This window comes from Pagrus major, chromosome 17 (assembly GCF_040436345.1).
Source record: "Pagrus major chromosome 17, Pma_NU_1.0".
Taxonomy (NCBI): Eukaryota; Metazoa; Chordata; class Actinopteri; order Spariformes; family Sparidae; genus Pagrus; species Pagrus major.
This window is the reverse complement of record NC_133231.1, coordinates 4038825-4058877: the sequence shown is the minus strand read 5'-3', so window position 1 is coordinate 4058877 and position 20053 is coordinate 4038825. Positions and strand designations below refer to the sequence as shown.

General features: G+C 40.0%; 1 protein-coding gene across 1 annotated transcript; it reads right to left on the bottom strand.

Annotated features, from left to right (window-relative positions):
- Positions 1-10669: 10669 nt before the first annotated feature.
- LOC141012029 (uncharacterized) lies at positions 10670-17815 on the bottom strand. Its single transcript, XM_073485412.1, has 18 exons — positions 17797-17815; positions 16974-17121; positions 15227-16753; positions 14934-15073; positions 14467-14671; positions 14161-14265; positions 13850-14043; positions 13605-13746; positions 12805-13443; positions 12654-12725; positions 12466-12575; positions 12261-12380; positions 12154-12186; positions 11972-12055; positions 11830-11895; positions 10991-11051; positions 10852-10902; positions 10670-10705 (listed from the first exon to the last, which is right to left on the bottom strand). Exons 1-16 carry the CDS (start codon positions 17800-17802, stop codon positions 10998-11000), a joined length of 3645 nt encoding a protein of 1214 aa, XP_073341513.1. The 5' UTR covers positions 17803-17815; the 3' UTR covers positions 10670-10705; positions 10852-10902; positions 10991-10997.
- Positions 17816-20053: the final 2238 nt, after the last annotated feature.

The following is a 20053-nucleotide window of genomic DNA, read 5'->3' as shown; positions in this document are numbered from 1 at the left end:
CAGAAGATTCTTGCTGTACAAGAACGGGACTTCCTGGAGTTGCAGGGCAAATAAAGGAGGAGACTGCGGTAATCTTCAGCAATCATATTACTCTTATTTGTCCAAACAGTGAAACAGTTAAAAACAATTTTTTTTTTCAAATCAGCACCTGTTTGCCTACCGCTTGGACATTACTGCTTCTGTATATACAGTGGCTTCTGTAATGTTTGGGACAAAGATTTATCTGATACCCTGAGGGCCTGTCAACTTTAAAAAACATATTCCAATAATCAGGGATAGAAATTGAGCTCGCCTCCACCCCCCCTTGCTGTTTTGTTGTGTGTGAGACAAGTGTCTTGTTTTGAATGAATGAATTTCATAAGAAGCTGCCCTGACTTCATTCATAAATAAAAAACCCTTGCTTTTGTTATTTGGTTGGGGTTTTTTTATCTATGATTAAAACATTTCTTGCAAGCGCTTGCATTTGAGACGTTAGCTTCCCTTCCCTTCATTGATCAAGTCTCATCCTTTTTCCCCCCCAAGTCTTCTTGAGAACCTGGCAGACCTTACAGAGATTGCAGTGTGGGTGGAAACCATGAGCAGAGTCTATCCTTGTTAGGGAGGTTGGATAAAGGCTGATAGACAGGTAGCCAGGGACAAACACAACAAAAGGTGAAGGCAGACAGACAGTGGCAGCTGCATATATTAAGTGGTAGTCATAATGGAAGCGTGTGTCAGGAGGAGACTGAAGGCAGAGAGAATCAGAAAGTGGTTGAGTGTGAGCTTTGGTGAGTCATCATTAGGGCGGCTCCATTCATTATACGTATGTCTCCATCCCCCAGTACAAGGTACAAGGTAAAGTCATTGTCATTTTTTAAATCACAAGGATTTAAAAAACAATACATTGTTTGAGTCCTATGAGTCCGGCTACATTTATTTTGGAAAAAGGAGTGCTGATGATGAATTGATGAGTCTCTCAGCCTGGGGAAAGAAGCTGCTTCATAGTCTGGTGGTACGGCAGCAGATACTACAGCGGCAGCAGGGTGAACAGACTGTGGCTGGGGTGGGTGTTGTCTACGTATTAGTATCCTTTGGACTCTTTGCAGACATCTCACTTCACTAATGTCGCTGATGCTCTGTAGATGGGTACCAGTAGGTCTGGGTAATAAAATGATAACAGTATGAAACAGTGATAGACACGTCATCGATAGCAAAAAGAAAAAAGTTCGATTAAATGTTTGATAGTTTCACGCGCATGCATTACATGCAAACCAATGGAAAGCCTATAAGAATACGCTCATAAACAGCCAGTCATATCCCTTGATAATGGAGCGAGCTACGAGTGACATGCGAACAGCCAATCAGACAGGTCAGCTCGCCAGTATGACAATATTTTTTCTTATTTATGTAATTTTATTCCTTGTTGTGTTAACATAAATTATGACTTGTGTGCCTTAATAAAGAGGTTCAATTCAAAATAACTAGGATAAATCTAACCCTTTTTCATCTGGTCTTTAGAGATGATAAAAAAGTGGATAGGTAATTAAAAATTATCAATAAAACGACTGATATGAAACTTCACTATCATGATACACTTTTTTAACCATATCAGCCAAACCTAGGTACCAGTGATGTTCTGGTTGATTTTAATCACCTGCTGTAGAGCCTTCCTGTCCTGGGCCGTGATGAACCATGCCAGTTTGTGATGTTTCCAGTCAGGTTGCCTTCTGTTGCTCCTCTGTAAAAGCTGACCAGTGTCTGGCTCCGGATTTTAGCCTTCCTAAGTTTTCCTGAGGAAGTAGAGCCTTTTTGTGTGCTTTTTAACCAGGGTGGTGGTGTGTGATGACTAAGATAGATTCTCAGTGATGGTAATTCCAAGGACCCACCTTGGCTCCACTGATGTAAACAGGGGTGTGTGTCTTTGCCTCCTTTTTCTAAAATGACCAATTTCTGTCCCCATTAGCTTCGGGCAAGGTCAATGTATGTTTTTTTGTGTGAGAAAAGGTGAAGCTTTTATCTAAATTGTGCAAGTGTGCAGTAAACAAGATACAGTAGATACAAGGTACAAGGTATATAACAGGTATATGATTAACCATGCTTTCACTTACAGCACCCGTAAGTGGTGAAAGTTACTTTCACCAGTTAACATAATTTCTTCAGTATGTGACTCAAGACCTTTGATTACACTTCACACTGGATTAAAACAGAGTTTTTCACAACAGGTGCTTCAGTTGAAGGGGGCATAGAGGCGGAAAAAAATAGAAAAATTTAACAAAAATGTAGTAATGCTTGAAGGAGCTACTGCCCGCCGCATTTGCATGTGCCGTCGTCGTCATAGCAACCTCACCTTAGAGAATGGCCACAATCCACACAGCCCTCACTGGAGTTCAGCAGACATATGTTATATAACAGGAAAATGCGAAAAGCCCACTGGTATGTGAATAACTCGCCCCCTGCCCCCCTGAGTCGACCCTGTTGGAATCCACAGACAGAAAGGTGAATTTAAATCGCCCAATCCCATAATTTTGCATTGACTGGCAGTTTGACTCTGCAGAGAGAGCCGTGTGTAGGTGTTAATGGGTATTTTATTGGCAGGGGATATAAAACATGATCAGTTTGATATTCATTTGATAACTGGCATACCCCACTCATCATGAGTTAATGAAACTAGAGTCAAATTCAGTTTATTCTTTAAGTGTCATGAGGTACAGGAATTGAGGTTGGTTAGAGTGTGACATGTGCATTTCAACATCTCATATATCAAGAAAAATCTGCTGTGGCATACCCACGCAAGACAGAAAGACATCTCATTTAGTGCTAAGGAATGCACAACACGACACAAACAGCTGACTCTAGGGGACACTGAAAACATACTACAATAAATGAATGGATAGACCAAACTGAAACCAGGAGAGTGTTTGTTGAATATTAACCGTACAGTGACGTTTGGTTTTACCATCCCTCCTGAGTGATCCAATCATAAGTGGACAGCTTCGAGCCCATTCACACCTGGCAGTAAATGCGTCGACATACATCTTGTGACCACTTGTGATCCCTGCTCTATTTGCAAATGTACACCTACGGCACTGGAATAAATATAATACTTAATATCTGTCATAAAGTTTGACGAATGAACAAGTACGTCCAAATAGTTAAAAATGTGTTGTATACAGAATTTTACAAACTTTACAAAGTTTCTCCTAACTAAACTAAACTAAAGTTTAACCAACTAACTAAAGTCTCAAAACAGACTGACACTTTTCACAAGAAAAGAAACATTTTAATGAATTGTATTTAATGCCGAAATTTCAAAAAGGCACCACAGATTTAGAATTTGTTGTAGCCATTTAACAAAGTTTGATCATGTTGATGAAGGTTCTCAGTCATCCAGGTCATGGTAAATCTAAGTGCTGTATTGTAGGCAACTGGACGTGTTTCAGTTTCTTGAAGATGTTTCACCTCTCATCCAAGAGGCTTCTTCAGTTCTAACTAACTGGAGGGGAGTTGCAGGCTTTTAAACTCTGTGTGGGAGTTGTTTTGTCTCCCCATTGTACAAATCTGTGCAGTCCTGGCTGCACTGAACAGCATAAACTACACTACTCTGTTTATGCCTGGGTGTTTTGTCTTTAGGATGGACAAGTTTGTGCCTCAGTGTGTTGGTAGGTTTGAAGTGAACCAGGATATGATGTTTATTGAAGATCCTCCTGAGTTTCTCAGATGTTCCTGCGACATAAGGAATGATGATGTTGTTACGTTTTCTCGTCTCTGGATCTTTTAGCAGTTTGATCAGAAAGTTTGATCAGTTTCTCCACATGCAACAAATCTTAAAATCCCGCTATTTGTAAGAGAATCTGGGATATTGCCAATAGTAAGTCCCAACTCGTCAAATAATGACACTCTGTGTTTCCCAACTCATCTAACAATGACGCTTTGGGATTGTAGGACGAGTCGGCCACCATCCCAAAGTGTCAGTTTTTGACGAGACTAAAAAAAAAATCAACTTTTCTTACAAATAGCACCTTTGAGTCTGAAGAGGCTCTGAGGGAGTGTTCTGACTCAACTGTATGGGAGGAACTGTGTGAACAATATACTGGACTGGACTGATCACACTGCAGCAACCAATAAGAAAGGTCAGAGCAGACTCTAAGCTCAAGTCCTTTGGAGTGCAGGGGGCACCCCTGAGGACTTTCTATGACTCTGTGGTGGCATCAGCCATTTTCTATGGAGTAGTCTGCTGGAGCAGCAGCATCTCAGCAGCAGATAGGAAAGACTTGAAAAACTCATCAACAAGGCCAGCTCCCTCCTGGGATGCCCTCTTGACCCAGTGCAGGTGGTGGGAGAGAGCAGGATGATGGATAAGCTGTCATCGCTGCTGGTGAAGGAGTCCCACCCCTGCAGGTCACTATCACAGCACTGGGCAGCTCCTTCAGCGATAGACTGATACACCCCAAGTGTGTGAAGGAGAGGTATCACAGGTCCTTCCTTCCTGCTGCTGTTAGACTGTACAACCAGCACTGCTCCCAGTAGACCTCACTGTGCACTGTGCAATAAAAACTCTATAACTAACTGGGCAATTTTCATACTCATATTTATTATTTATTAATAACAATACACTGCCCACACTGTTTATAATTACACTGTTTATATTTGGACCTATTATGTATATACAATTCTATTTCTATTTCTTATCTTTTATTATCTTGTTTATTTGTTACTATTATTGTTGTTTATTGTTATATTGAACTGTCCTTTGGCTGCTGTGACACACACATTTCCCTGTTTGCAGAACTAATAAAGGCATTCTGATTCTGATTCTGATTGAAATATTCAAGCCTGCTTGGGTTAACATTTAATTTATCATAAATGCAATGTATGGAAAACATCGCTGTGTGGACAAAGGTGAAAAGCAGACTGCGTGTTCTTCATATGTTTATTTAACTGCACTGTAACTACATTTCTTTTCCATGATGTTTTCTTAAATGTTCTCCAAGCCTTCATGACATTTTCAATTTTCCTCAAGGCTGATGAAAGAATCCATATGAAGACCTCCTACATGTGGTTCCACTCTATAAACTTCGAAATTTCACAGTAACATGAAAACTTCATGATGAAGTCCTGCTGGAACTGTGGTGTGAAGGTGTATGATACCGCTCTCATATGTAGGTTAAAAGGTATAGTCCTCTGTGCTTTGAAGCTCATAAATTATCACACATTAAACCCCCACAAAGCAAGAAATGAAAAATCCTGAGTTGCACTCAGTGTAGGCTTTGTACAATATATTTAAGCAATAAGTCATAACATGTCACACACAAAGAGCTGTCTGTATGGTCATGCCCTCTAGTGTTGACTAGAGGGCATGACTACTTGTATGAAGTTCACATGCAAGGGGTCTGTAGGAAAGAAGCCACATGTTTTATTCATGTTTAATGTTACATTTATGGATGACTTGAGTGAAATAAAAGAATAACTCATCATTGCAATACATATTGCTATAGAATTGGATATTCAGCTCCAATTAAAAACTTAAGTACCATCTTTTGCTTCAGTAGGAATCTACCTGGGCCCCAACTATTTTTCAACAGCTTTAAAGTGTCACTTCTTTTCTAACAGTGGAAAAAGATCAGGTATGTCTTTGCAGCAGGTAATTTCCAGACCCCCTGTGTGTATATACACACAGAATTAATTACAACTGGAATTCTTAATGAAAAATGTTAAAAAAATGGGTTGTCATGAATCAGACCTTTTGCTTTTGATGTGCATTCATCAGTACATTTTCTGGTTTAATTGGTCCATAAATTATAATTATGTGATTGTGCAGATGGGTTTTTACATCAGCTTACATTATCTCACTGACATGCTGACATGAAGGTTCCAATAAATCCAGAAATCACCACCACAGAGAAGGTCTTTATGAATGCCAAAAAATGCTAATTGAAATATATTTTTTATAACTTGTACATGCGGGGATGGTCTGGCCGAACAATCTTTATGACCATTTAAATATCTGTCATGTTTTTAAGTTTCATATGAATGTTCTGAACTTTCTGAAATCTAGCAGGGGCCTCCTGGCAACGATGCAAGTTTTCTGATGTTGAAAGACCAGGAACAGCTGACGACCCCAGGTTCCATCACTGATGATGTGTCTAGGTTGCATCACAAAACCAGGATCATGACAGCTACTACATTATTACATGGAGACATGCAGGTAAGAGACCCACCATCAGGTAGCTGCTGCAGATTATGCAGCTTGTCAGTGTTTTGAAAAATAATACAACACAAACAAGCTTTTCAAACCAGTATGTTGGTGGTTTAGGAGTAAATGGTTGAGAGACACAAGAAGAAGGTGTGCACCAGAATTCCTTAGCTCCAAACACAGTGACAATGCTGTGTGTTTCTTCAATATGGATGCATGAGTGAAGGAGACTGAGTCATCTCAGACTCAGTAAAGTGAACAGACAATCACAGCATATCAACGTATGGACACAAAAGTTAGACAACTGATATATCTAAATCTCTCCCCGGCCTGCACTATAATAGTTCTGTAAGTTGTATAAGGTTTTAACCGCTTTGGTACATTTCTTGAATCATCCTCGACATTTGCAAAACAGTAAGTGCATTTCTCAAAGCAATTCGTACAAATAGCAAAACACCATGGATTACCTGCAAAAGCCAGTCTCTTGCTCAAAATCCTTAGTTCATCTCTCAAAAGTAAATATCTGTGTCAATGAACATGTCAGTGCCATCAGAATGACAAGTCCTTGTGTCATTGTGTACAGATAAGACAGTCAAATTGCTTAGTCATGTTGTCAATATAACAGTGTACTCTGGAGGGGTGTTCTGATGTAAACTATGGCTAAAGTTCTGATGACAATTATTGTAAATTGTAAGTTACAACAGTGCATGTGGGAGATTGATTGCAAGAGACTGGACAAGATTCACATTTACGCTTTTACTGGTTGTACTGTAATTTGTTGACAGACCATGTCATTCCGATACAGAAAGGGAAAGACAGCATTGCATAGCACAAAGAAAAAAACAAAAAAACAAAAGTAGAAATGTGAACATAGGACAATCTCCTTAGGGAAAACTGTACGTGCAGTGCTGTAGGAATTACAGTGCAGTCTTCCTACACCTCCTGACGTTCCTGTCTGTTGGGCCACAAATTCTCATCCACATCACAACGAATATCTTCTCTTGCGATGCAGCGTGGAAAGAATCTTTTAGAGTGTCTTATCCAGCCTCTGCAGGGATCTGCTCTGATGTCATCACACGCTGCATCCATGGCAGCCAGAAGGGTTATCTGTGTATGTGGCTGGCGATCACATACTTTCCATCTCCATGCTGAGAAAAATTCCTCAATGGGGTTAAGGAATGGGGAGTAGGGTGAGAGGAACTCCATCAGCATCCTGTCGTGGGTCGCAAACCATTGCCTGATGATGTTGGAGCGATGGAAACTGACACTGTCTCAAACTATCACGTACTTTGGCAAGTCATCTCCAATCTGACCCCTCTCTTGTTCAGGGATGAGATCCCTGTAGAGAGTGTCTACAAAGGTGACAAGACGCTCTGTATTGTATGGCCCAATAATGGGAATATGCGTTAGCACACCATTCTCAGAGATAGCAGCACCCATGGTTATGTTCCTGCCCCGTTGGCCTGGCACATCAACTGTAGCTCTGTGGCCGATGATATTTCGACCACGCCTTCTGCTTTTCGTTAGGTTGAAGCCAGCCTCATCCATGTAGATGAAGTTGTGCGGTGGTTCACTTGCTTCCAGTTCCATTATAAGCTATATCCAGAAGACACAAAATGAGTTTTATGAATTACATGCATTTTCATTTTGGACAAGATACAGTTACATCAAATGTATACAGCACATATTGCATCTTCTTGTAAAGATGTAAAGGTCAAATGTGTAAAGGTCACACTTACTGTACTGTATATCACTATATGATGTTGTACTGTTTACTGTGAGGTACAGTTACTGCATGCTCATACATGTTTTACCTGTACATACTGGTAATGCAGCTCCTTCACTCTTTCACCATTTCTTTCAAATGGAACAGTGTACAGCTGCTTCATATTCATTTGGTGTCTTTTCAGCACCCTGTCAATGGTTGAGATGCTGACTGTTTGGATGTTTTCAAAGATGTTGTTGTCCTCTATAATGGCACTCTTTATCTCCCTTAGTCTTATGGCATTGTTTCTACAGCCATGGTCTAAATAGCCTCCTCCTGTTGTTCAGGTGTGAAAAGGGGCCCTCTGCCACCCCTGTGAAGTTATCTTGCAGTCCTATGTGGAAGAAATATAGTGATGCAAAACACAAAATTGAGTAAGATAAAATGTCACTGTATAAAGTATACTTACTGTATATTGTAAAATGCAAGTGGAATACTGTAATATTGTATGAAGCATTACAGAAAGTATACAGTATTACAGTACAGCAGTGTTGGGGGTAACGCGTTACCGTAATATATTACGTTTAGGCAGTAACGGAGTAATATAACGCGTTACTAACTATATTTTGGTAATATCATTACAGTTACTGGGTCCGGTGGTGGTTTCGAAAAAACAACCCAGGCGCAACAGCCGTAAATAAAGAGGAGAAGAAGACGGCTTTAAATCAACAGAAGAAGACGGTTTGGTTTGGAGATGGCAAGATGGCAACAACAACAACAACAACTGATAATTCAACGTTTTCTAAGTGGTTATACTCGCACTATTTTGAATTTGTCACAGAAATGGATAAGGACCTCACAGTAAGGTGCACTTTATGTGCTGGTGGGAGGCCGAGGGAACTGTCTACGGCTAAAAATAGTACAAGTAACCTCAAGAAACACCTGGAGAGAGCGCACAGCAGCCTTAAGCTAGCGGCTAAACGACCTCTTGCTAGCAAACAGGTGGAAGATGACGGCGCGAGCAAATCTTTGGAGAAGCCCCTGGCTGCAGCCCGCAGATCGGGGCGTGCCTCAACGTTGAGCCACGCCCACATTGAGCCGCGCCCCCCACGCTTGACTCCCCTCCGGGGGCCATCTGGTGGCGGAGACTATGAACGGCAAGTGGACGCTCTGTGTAAATAATATTTTAATTATGTGTATATAAACAGTGGTTAAATTGCCTTTTGTAAGGCCTTTTTCACTCTCAGCGGTCAATATCGCTCAAAACCTTTGTATTTACCTCGCACCATTGGTTTAATACATATTTTATCAATTTATAACCTACTTATTTATATCTATATCTAAATGTCTATAAAAAATAGACATTTAGTTTCAGTAAATTAACAATGACCTGAACATTGGAGGTCCAAACTAATTATTTTAAAAAGTATTGCTGAGGTGAGGACGTGGAGCTGAGCTCCAGAGGGCTCCGGCCCAATTTAATCTCTGTACATAATATAATATAATATAAATTATTAATTTAATCATATATATATATTTATATATATTTATTTATTAATATTATTTATTTGTATAATTGTTTAAAATATAAAAAAATAAAATAAAATACACTGGGATATGTTCAGGTGTTACATTTAGTGCATATATTTTATTACTGTCTTAGTTGAACACACTGAACACTAACACTGAACTTCAAAATAAAACAGGAGCAAAACAAGAAACAAAAGACACAGACAGTAAACTACACTTCAAAAGCAGAAAATGCCAGCATATGTCGCGTGTCCATAATTTCACTGCAGAATGCCTCATGGTCTTCCTGCAGACTGAAGAGGAAGATAAATGGCTCCTGGACCCCTTCATTCTCCTCTTCATCCAGGCCTTGAGACATTCTGAGGCGTTCCACCGCCCTCAAGCGACCTTTCTGGTCCATTGAGATTACTTGGGGAAGGGAAAGTTTCCCCTTGAATGTTTGCGTGGTACACCACTTTGCTGCCTCTATGGTGTCCCGAAGCAGTACATCCTCCTAATCAAAAATAAAGAAAACAATTAAGTACAAGTAAGGGTTGGAGAAATGAAATTTAAAAAAAGCCCATAGCAGGCAACATACCTCCCTCCCTGTTCCCAGTCCTGGCACGTTATCAGCCTCCACTAGAAAGGAAACAGATTGTGGTTCTTATAGGCACAATAACAATGCAAGCTGTAAAAAAAAAAATCAGTGGCTTTGATTTTTAGTATACTGGTTTAATGAAAACAGAGAAATGACTCTCTGTGATATTATGTACCTCTACAACTTTGATGGATGTGTAAACAACAAAGCTGCTTGAACAATACCTGATGCTTCAGAGACAGACTCTGAATGGCTGAACCTTTTCAGCGGGACCTCTTCCACATCCTGAAATAAGTGGAGAGGTTAGGCTTTTGTCTTCAAGTAATAGTTTGACTACATAATAACTCATCACATGACCTCTCACCTGGAGTCTTCTTTCCTCTCGTCGCCTTTTTCTGTCATGCAATCTTTCTTCTTCAGACCTTGGTGATTTGAAAACATATATTCCAGATGAAACATTTTTTTGCTAGTCAGCTGACATTGAATAAAGTAAAACAGGTGATTCAAAAATGTGATATTGAGGTCACTTACGGCATGGGGAAGTTCTCCAGGAGAACAAGGCACCACCATCTCCTTATCTGCAGCATGTTTTCCTGCAGGAAGATTCAAATATGTTTCAAAAAACATAACGTAACATAACATAACATAATTGTAACGTGTCACAATTTACACATACCTCTCTGAAATCGCATTTGGCCCCCATTACAATGTACAGAGCGTACTGTAAGTCAAGAGGTACTGGTTAATATACCGTAATATCATTCATTTTCACAAGGATACAGTTTTTCAATACAAATAGTTGAATGTAGCAAGCAAACATTTTACAGATAACAGCAATATAACATTATAACACTGAATAGGTCTTACCATCAAAACAAACACGCCACAGTTGTTGGAGCACCCTTGCTTTGTTAGGCCCTGGGGTGTGAGCAAGGTTTTTTATTTTTAATAAAAGAATAGAAAGAAAATAGTAAAAATTAGCAAATGCAATTAAGTAATGTCTCACCTGAACATCATTCACACCAAGCATCCTCCAGGGGCCAGGAGAAAGGCTTTGTGCAATGTGTCTGAAGAAAGAGTAAAGTGTAAGTAGATACAATCAACGTACAATCAACTTTTCAAAAGCATGCATAAACTCTTGGAACAAAGTTGAAAAAGAATATGGAAGAGGCTGGAACTTCAAATAAAAAGTTTTTATGTGGAGTTTTTTACAAGGTTCAGGGAACAAGGACCACGCCTCGTACTCATTCAATTTCCGTTCTCCACGTACTTAAGCACTCCTTTTCTGTCCACTCCTTCTTTGACTTCGTTGTCACACACCCCCCCCCCCCCCCCCCCACCCATCATCCTCGCTTCCCTCATCCCTCTCACCTTTCCTCCCCTCATCCCATCATCCCTCCCTAAACCCTCTCCGCAGCACATCACCCACGCTTCCCAAATGTTACTCGTAATAAACATATTTAAACTTCATCTGTACGGGTGTGGTCCTTGTTAGTGAAAATGGGCTTAAACAGAACTGCCCCACTCAAACAAGATAAATCAAATAAATAAAAAGGACAAGTGGTTTACAACAGAACTACCACTGTCCAGATGGTGCAAGGTGCCCTAAAAACCTGAATATATCGTTGCTACTCTCATCTCTCCAGCCACTGCCACAGAGGGGATCTAGAAAAAAAATCTCCCTTGCCTGGGGCCTCAGTATCTGTTAAATGTGGTTATAACCAGATACATTGAGTTGTGGAATGTTTCTGAAATACTAACAAAGCTAGCATGCATTTCATTATAGCAAAAAAATTATAATCAAATGCGTAAGGACATAACAGAGGAAAATATGCATGTATTTACACAGAGCATCCAGTGTCCAGGTACAAATACTGGGAGCAGAATCCACTGGAGACTGGCTGCATTGTCCTGTAAAAAGACATCAATAAGTGAATATGAAATGCCTAAACTTCACTTGCAAAAGCAAAACTTTTTAATAACTTACTGGCAGGTGATCCATTGGGTTCACAGATGATGATGGAAACGTAGCTATAACATAGCTGTCTCCAGCAAACACATGCTGTACTCTCTGTAACAGAAATAGTTTGATAATATGTTACTGTCCAAATATATTGATTATTGAAGTATGTTATCCAATCATTTAATGTTTCACAAGAGCTACACTACCTTCTCAATGACTTTTAGACAGCAGTTCAGGATCTAGTAGAACACAGAAACACAAATTATGAAAAGATTTAAAAAGTATTACAGCACAGCACATTCTCTATGCCTACCATCCCGTCAATGTCCCGATCCAAACCCAGACTCCAGAAGTCAGCGCGACTGAGGATGATGTTGTTCACCATTGCAAGGTGCTGTGCAGGACTTTTTGTCTCATCCAAGGCATGTGACAGCTGGAGGAAAAAAAACTAAGTTATTAAACATTTGATTATATTGATGACATATAGATATCAACAGTGGCACAATGGTTGACTTTACAAGTTCTTCCTGGGTGTCTTGGAGTTCCTGTCCCCAGCATGCTCTGTGTGCTGACAGCTTATGGAGACTGGTGATGTCTCCATGACGTCTCTGCTCACTGTCATCAATTACTAGTGAAAAAAGCGGAAATATAAAAATTAAGTCACATTTCTCGTTTGAATCAGATATAATTTATAGCAATGACTCACACTCATGAGACTCTTCTTGTTCATTACTGTTGCCAGCTGATCCTGTTGGCATTCCAGCTAATGGGGAGCAAGCTATAGAAAAAAATGTCACATACATTATTGTCAAAAGTAGATGAAGACAATAAATGTGCATAACTATTCAATAACGTACCGACTACCCTTCCATGGTTGTCACACTGCATTGCAACATCTGAAGGAAGAATCTTGCTATATTGGTCTGTAACCTTTTGGTTCTTAGCCATGTTGTAATGGTGGAGTATATTTCTCTGTAGAAATATGTGTGTTGAGGGGGTAGTCATATTCAGAAAGTAATTGTTCTTTCTCATCCCCGAAAACAGCTGCTCAGCACACTGGCTGTTGATGAGACCAGCAAGCTCAGGTACAAGCTCCAGCTTTCTCAGAACCTCTGTCTGGTCTTTGCTGTTGCCCTGGTGGAACACGTCATTCAAAGCAAAATGCTGTGAGGACCCAGTGAGAGGGTGACCATCCTTGTCAGCTGGCACCTTACAATTTTTGAGCCAAGGCATGCTGACATGAACCTTGCCCTCTGAGGCCTGCTTAATGTTCTCTGGGGTTGGATTCAGTAACCTTCCTTGAAAGGGGGCAAAGAGTCCCGGCTGCCTGCGGTTGGCATGCAGTGCCAGCCCCCTGGCATAATCATACACTGATACATTGGGAAAGTGTTTCCAGGATAGCAAGAGATCCAGAAAATCACGTGGACTCTCTGCTCTAAGGTTGAATTTGAGTGAATACACAACCCCACATGGACAGGTGATTACAGCCCAACCACCTGTAAGACAACAGAAAAAACATAGTATAAGTAATAAGTAACTGACTTTAGGAGCATGTATGGGTAACCTACATAACTACATAATGATACTGTACATTGTTTAACACAACAAGATATAACAAGGTGAAATTATCTATGATGTAACATATCAGTTCACTCACCAGAGGCACCCCACACCTTCTCAAACACCTTATTGTAGGTGACTCTACTAGACATTTTGTCAGACAGTCTCATGACAAGATCCACTTTGGACCCTTTGTCATCCAGACCACACTGTTTGCACAGTGCCCTGACCTCCTGTACCTGTTGTGAAAATGCATTTGAGTTGATCATGTCAATAAAGCATAGACATAATTTTTGTTAACACAAAGGGGTGGATTTTGCATATTTTCATTCACTAATTCACCTTCAAGTTCACAAGCTCATCCGTGAGCCGCTCTGCATCAATTTTCTCATCATCTCCATCATTTGCCACTTTGGGGCTTTGCATTTTTTCAAATTCAGTGTTTAAGACTGAATTTGACCCACGGGTGTGTGGGCCAATCCATGGCGCCCAGTGATGGTAACTTGGGGGCACAACAAAAGGGTTCTTCCGACCACCTTTGATGAGAATGTGATGAGAATTAGCTATTATTATCAGAAAATTTAACACATATTAATATGCTTTACTTTCAGTGCAACTGTTCTCAAGCTGTTCTGTCTTTTCACATGACTTACATGGAATAAAACCACGACTGATCATTTCTGTGGCCACAGCGTTCCAGAAATTGTTAATGTCCACATGACCATCATAACCATCAGGTGGGCTTTGGATTTCACTCACTGTTGGAACAAATTTGTTTTTCATAGTTCAATCACTTAAAAAAAACCTCTAAACATGACAGTTAATACAGAAAATGACATCTGTGTTATTCAAGGACATTGTTAATATGACATTCCACTTCAACCATAATTCAGAGACAGATGAGGTGTTATATAAACAATGAAGATAAAATATGTAAAATAACAGATTATGAAACTCACCTGGCATATTGAAAACGCCTTTCTTGTGCAGATCCATCACAACAACCGCTGGGTTGTATCCACATGACACACAACTGTAGGTGTAGTCATGGTTGGTAAGGGCCTCAAAATGAAGGTACGCTTGAAGAACCCTCTCCTTGTTTGGAAACGACACCTTCTCTGTCGTCTCTATAATTTCAATGACCTTACTGATAGCTGTATGTGTCTGAAAAATGATGAAGACAAGAATATTATGAGGTGATATATTCACCTTTTGTTAAATTGTAATGTCTGTAATGAAAAAATTATAATTAAGGAGGAATCAGCAAGGATAAATATATATTTTTTCTAATTATTTCTTTTTCATTATTATATAAGTTGAGAAGTTGCTCACTCTAAGGGATGTAAAGAAATTAAACATTATAAAGAAAATCAATTCATTGGCCCTTACAGCAAGCAAAATACATTACTGAATGACATGCCATTACCTGTAATGCATTCCTAACCATCAGGCACAAGTGCAGAGACAGGATTATGTGGTCATCAAAATTGTGGAGACCATCCTTCCACTCCTGATATCTGTAGATCATGCCACAGTTCAGGCATGACTTCATGTATGTTGATATCCCTAAAAACACAGTCCAACCAAAGGTCATGTTTATTGCTTGCATGTCATTTTAAAATAATAGAAGTACTTATTATTTCTCGTGTACATATAAATTATGTAACCCACTAAATGGTAAGAACAAAAGACCATAGAAAGACCTGTGATAGTACCAACCTTCAACTACACCTGTGCTGGTCAGGATCTTGCCTTTAGATGTTATTAGTTGCTCACAAAGTGTGTATTCACATTCTACACATTTTGCTTCTTTAGGGATAAGGTGCTTTGGAAAGCTGTCCTTTGTTCTTCCCTCTCTTGACATTTCTATAAGGTCTTGTGGTAGATCTGCTGGGAGCTTTTTATTCGTGAGGAGGTAATTCAGCATCCTTGCAATGCTTCTGTCATCTGGTGGATAACTGTCCTCTTTAGACTCCCTTACATTTTTGTCTGTGGTGGACTGAGTGGGATTGGGCATCTCTGTCTCTGTGCTCTTCACCTTCCGAAATAGTTCCCTCTTTGTAGTAAAGAGATGCCATTTAGCCACAGCTTTGTGGATACATGACTGTCTTGGCCTAGAGCAGGGACAATGCCAATTGTTCTGTTTTGTGTCATACGACACAATCACTCTTCCCATCTTACTGGAATAGGTTATCTTAGGTTCATAAACAGATATATGAAACTTGGACGGGGGACCGCCCACAGTCAGATGCACAGACAGCGGCACGCCCTCTGCAACGGCATTTTGTTGACGATGCAAGAGACTAGCCTTACGCTCCACACCAAACCATTTATTGGCTATCATTGTGTCCAAGGCCTCAGCTGTAAGAGTCACAGTCTGACCGTCAGCACGTGGGCAATATAATAACGATTGTAAATGTTGGCACTCGTAAGGCAACATCCCGCTCCTCACTGCAAAGTCACCATTCAGACGGCACTGGTTGACCTCACACATGATTTTCTGTGTTGGACCCCAAGTATTCTTTATGACGTGTATTGGTGTTGCTGGACCAAAAAAAGATCTCTCAACTGCAAACACCCCATGTTTAACATCGACACACTGACAGGCCAAAAACCTGTCCTTTGACACTGTCTGAAAGTGATGTGTATGTTTTCGCTTGCAGTGTGCTTTAAAAATTTTTTTGTTCAAACTCACTTTGCAGTGGGGACAAGTAACTTTCTTGTGTTTTGTGTATCTATATGTTTTAGTGATGTCTGCAGGGGCCACTGGGTTCTGTGCAGGTGCTGCTTGCTTCTGTACAGGGGCAGCTGGGTGCTGAGTGGGGTCCTGTGGGTTCTGTGCAGGGGCAGCTGGGTGCTGAGTGGGGTCCTGTGGGTTCTGTGCAGGGGCAGCTGGGTGCTGAGTGGGGTCCTGTGGGTTCTGTGCAGGGGCAGCTGGGTGCTGAGTGGGGTCCTGTGGGTTCTGTGCAGGGGCAGCTGGGTGCTGAGTGGGGTCCTGTGGGTTCTGTGCGGGGGTTGCTGAGTGCTGAGTGGGGGCCCGTGGGTTCTGACTTGAGGACACTGGGTTCTGTACAGGGGCTGCTGAGTGCTGAGTGGGGGCCTTTGTTTGTTCGTTATGCTTCTCCTCCTGGTGTTTTTCTAGGTGTCTTAAAAACTGAGATCTATTGATAATTGTTTCTGCACAATAGCAGCAATGGAAATGTGTTGAAGTGCGACAACTTAAGCCACACTTGATGATTGTGAATTCTGAAAGAGAGGAATGTGACAAGACTGATCTCAGAACCCAAATACATGACTCTAAAATTTAGTTTAAAAGTAAGCTGAGCCTGAAATGATAGAGCGAGAGAGAGAGAGAGAGAGAGAGAGAGAGAGACATTTCCAAATAAAATATAAATCCAAAAGACAAAATAGACAAAACAAAATAAACTAAACATGACTGGATTCACAAACAATATGTATGACGCACCTCTGTACTTCACTGACGAATGATCTTTGATATGGTAGTCCAGTTTTGTTGCAGCCGCATACTTGCAAAAAGGGCAGTGGAATAGCCCACTGTTGGTGCACTGATACATGGTTGGTGTATCACCTTCCAGCAGTATAGTGACATGTCTCTACATATCAGAGAGGAAAAGAATAGACACAAAAATAATAATTAGAAATCCACAAGACCAAAAATATTAAAGAATTTTTCACCTCAACAACAAATGTTGATTCATGGATGCTAAGGGTTGTCACACGACCTTGAAACTATTAAGCTAAATTCTCATATTTAAAAATGGGTGTAGGAGCATAGCACAACACTTGTTTTATGAGACACGGCTTTTTTATGAAATTTTGGTAATCCTCGTTTGTTTTGAAAACTGGACATTTCCACATTCTGTAGTAGGTTAGCGCTGACTTTCTCAATCTATCTACGTCTATTTGCAGTCTGTAATCTATATAAAAACTAAATACACGGTGGATCATCAAGGTGTAGAGCGCAAACAGAGCTTTCAGAAATAAAATAATGTTACTTCCTTCGTTGTCTGTCACAAATATCACAAAATAGCACGTCAAAACAAAAAAAACTGGACATTTCCACATTCTGTAGTAGGTTAGCGCTGACTTTCTCAATCTATCTACGTCTATTTGCAGTCTGTAATCTATATAAAAACTAAATACACGGTGGATCATCAAGGTGTAGAGCGCAAACAGAGCTTTCAGAAATAAAATAATGTTACTTCCTTCGTTGTCTGTCACAAATATCACAAAATAGCACGTCAAAACAAAAAAGATACCTTGCTTACCTCCATTTTGCAAACTGATTTATTTCGTCGCCACCACATGGCCCCCGGAGGGAAGTCAAGCGTGGGGGGCGCGGCTCAATGTGGGCGTGCCTCAACGTTGAGGCACGCCCCGATCTGCGGGCTGCAGCCAGGGGTACTTGAATCTAAACAACGAAAGTTGGATTTCTCCAGACCAGAGGTGAAGATGCTTGACCCAGGAGAAGTGAGAAGGCTGGTGGCTGAGTATGTCGTGGAGGATGCGCTGCCTCTTTCTACAGTTGAGTCGCCGGCGTTTCAAAAGCTTGTCAGCAAAATCCCTGTTCGATCAAGTGACAAGGTAAAAACAAATCTCTAATGATATAGTCCTAATTGTTAAGGTATAAACACATTTCCACAGATGGTTCATTTAAGATGAGACACTACAGGTGGTGTGACAGGTGATTCAATGATTAAAAATTGTTTTGATTTGTTAAGTCAGTTGTGTTTGCAGAGGGGTTTTCATGGTTGTTATTGTCACATCATCTCAGAATACTTTAACAGTTAAGTTAAACAATAAATAATACATCTCCATGTTTTACAATACTCATAAATGAGACTGTGGGTGGTAATGAACAAAGCCCTCACTTAGAAAAAATATGGATAGAAATATATAAAGTTACTAGACTAGAGTCACTAGAGATTTGTGTCTCAGTGTCTTATGAAAAATCATTCACGGAAGACAACCTTTAAAACTATGCAATGTAAATTGAAATTCATATACTTGTAGTAGATTAAAAGAATACAAGTGAAAATATTAAAAAGCTTAATTTAAAAGAAACACAACCATAAATCATCAATCACAGTGAGACATTCTCACATTATTTTGGATATTTTCTTTCCATTAGTCTGAAAGATTTATATTGACAGCAAAATTGCTCACAATTCAAAATTGATTAGTGCATGAGTAGACAATGTTTGTACTGTCTTACATCCTTATGCACTGCATACCATGTGGGTGATTAATACCTAGTTGTCCTCTTTATTTTTCAGTGTGTACTACCAGACAGAAAAACATTTGCCAAAGATTTGGACAAAGCCTATGAAGCAATGGAAAAGGAGCTCAAAAGGAGCTTAGTATAAACTATTAACATGTTTAATTTCATGGAAATGTAACTTTTTTGTTAAATCTTTGTGTGGCCGCACTTTGTAACTCAGGAGCTAATAAATGAGGCATAGAAAAAAAAGTTTGTGTCATGTCATGTCGTGTAAAGGTTTTGGTTGTTTAATTATTCTATATCATTACATTATTGTAATTCAGCTATTCATGGTAACCACTACTTGCAGATGCAATATAGACCTCATTAGACTTTAATGTTGCCCCCCCACACTATATTTATGAGGAACTACAGTTAATTGAGGACTATTCGCCATGACAAAATATTGCACGCCTTCATTTTGTAATGCCTTGTCCTAAATGTTTATTTTGGTGAAAGTAACTAAAAAGTAATGAGTAACTTATTACTCTACACAGAAGGTAATATTGTAAAGAAACGTATTACTTTCAAATGAAAGTAACTAGTAATATGAAATATATTACATTTTGGAAGTAACTTGTTGTTCTCCCAACATTTGGCTGCACCCTTCGACCAGCCTCGGCCATTGTAAACCCATGATTGAGAACATGGTCTACAAGTGTGGCTCTTATCTCATCAGGAACGTGCATATGTCCTCGGCCTCTTCTGCCTCTTCCTCTGTTTCGCCTCCCAGCTCCTCCGCCACGCAGCCTCACTCCTCTTCCTCTTCTTCTCTCTGGCTGTTGACCTCGGCCAATTCCCTGTCCTTCCATTGTCAGACATTGTAACATTGTGTTGTGCTCCGGCTTTATATATACCTGCCAGTTGATGGTTCATGAGATGCACTTTTGAGCTATTTCAGAAAACTGTTTGATCATTGGTTGATCTAATGCTTCACACATTTCCCTTCGTTAGAGAAAGTCAAGATTCACCTGGGAGCAATTTACCAATTCAGGACAGATTTAGAAAAAAAGTCAAATGGAAATGTATAGAAATATGCTTTACATATTACAGTTTTTCTCAATTGGTTTGGTACATTTCTCACATCAGAATTGAAATTCTCAAAAGTTCTTGTTCAATTGTCACATCATCATGCCATTTGTGCAGATGAAAAAGGCAGTTTCTCATTGCATTGAACAAATTGCAAATGCTTTTGTCCATCCATGCAAATGATTGTGTACAATTCTCAGTTTTTTCGTACATTATCAATTGCTTTTGTCATGCTA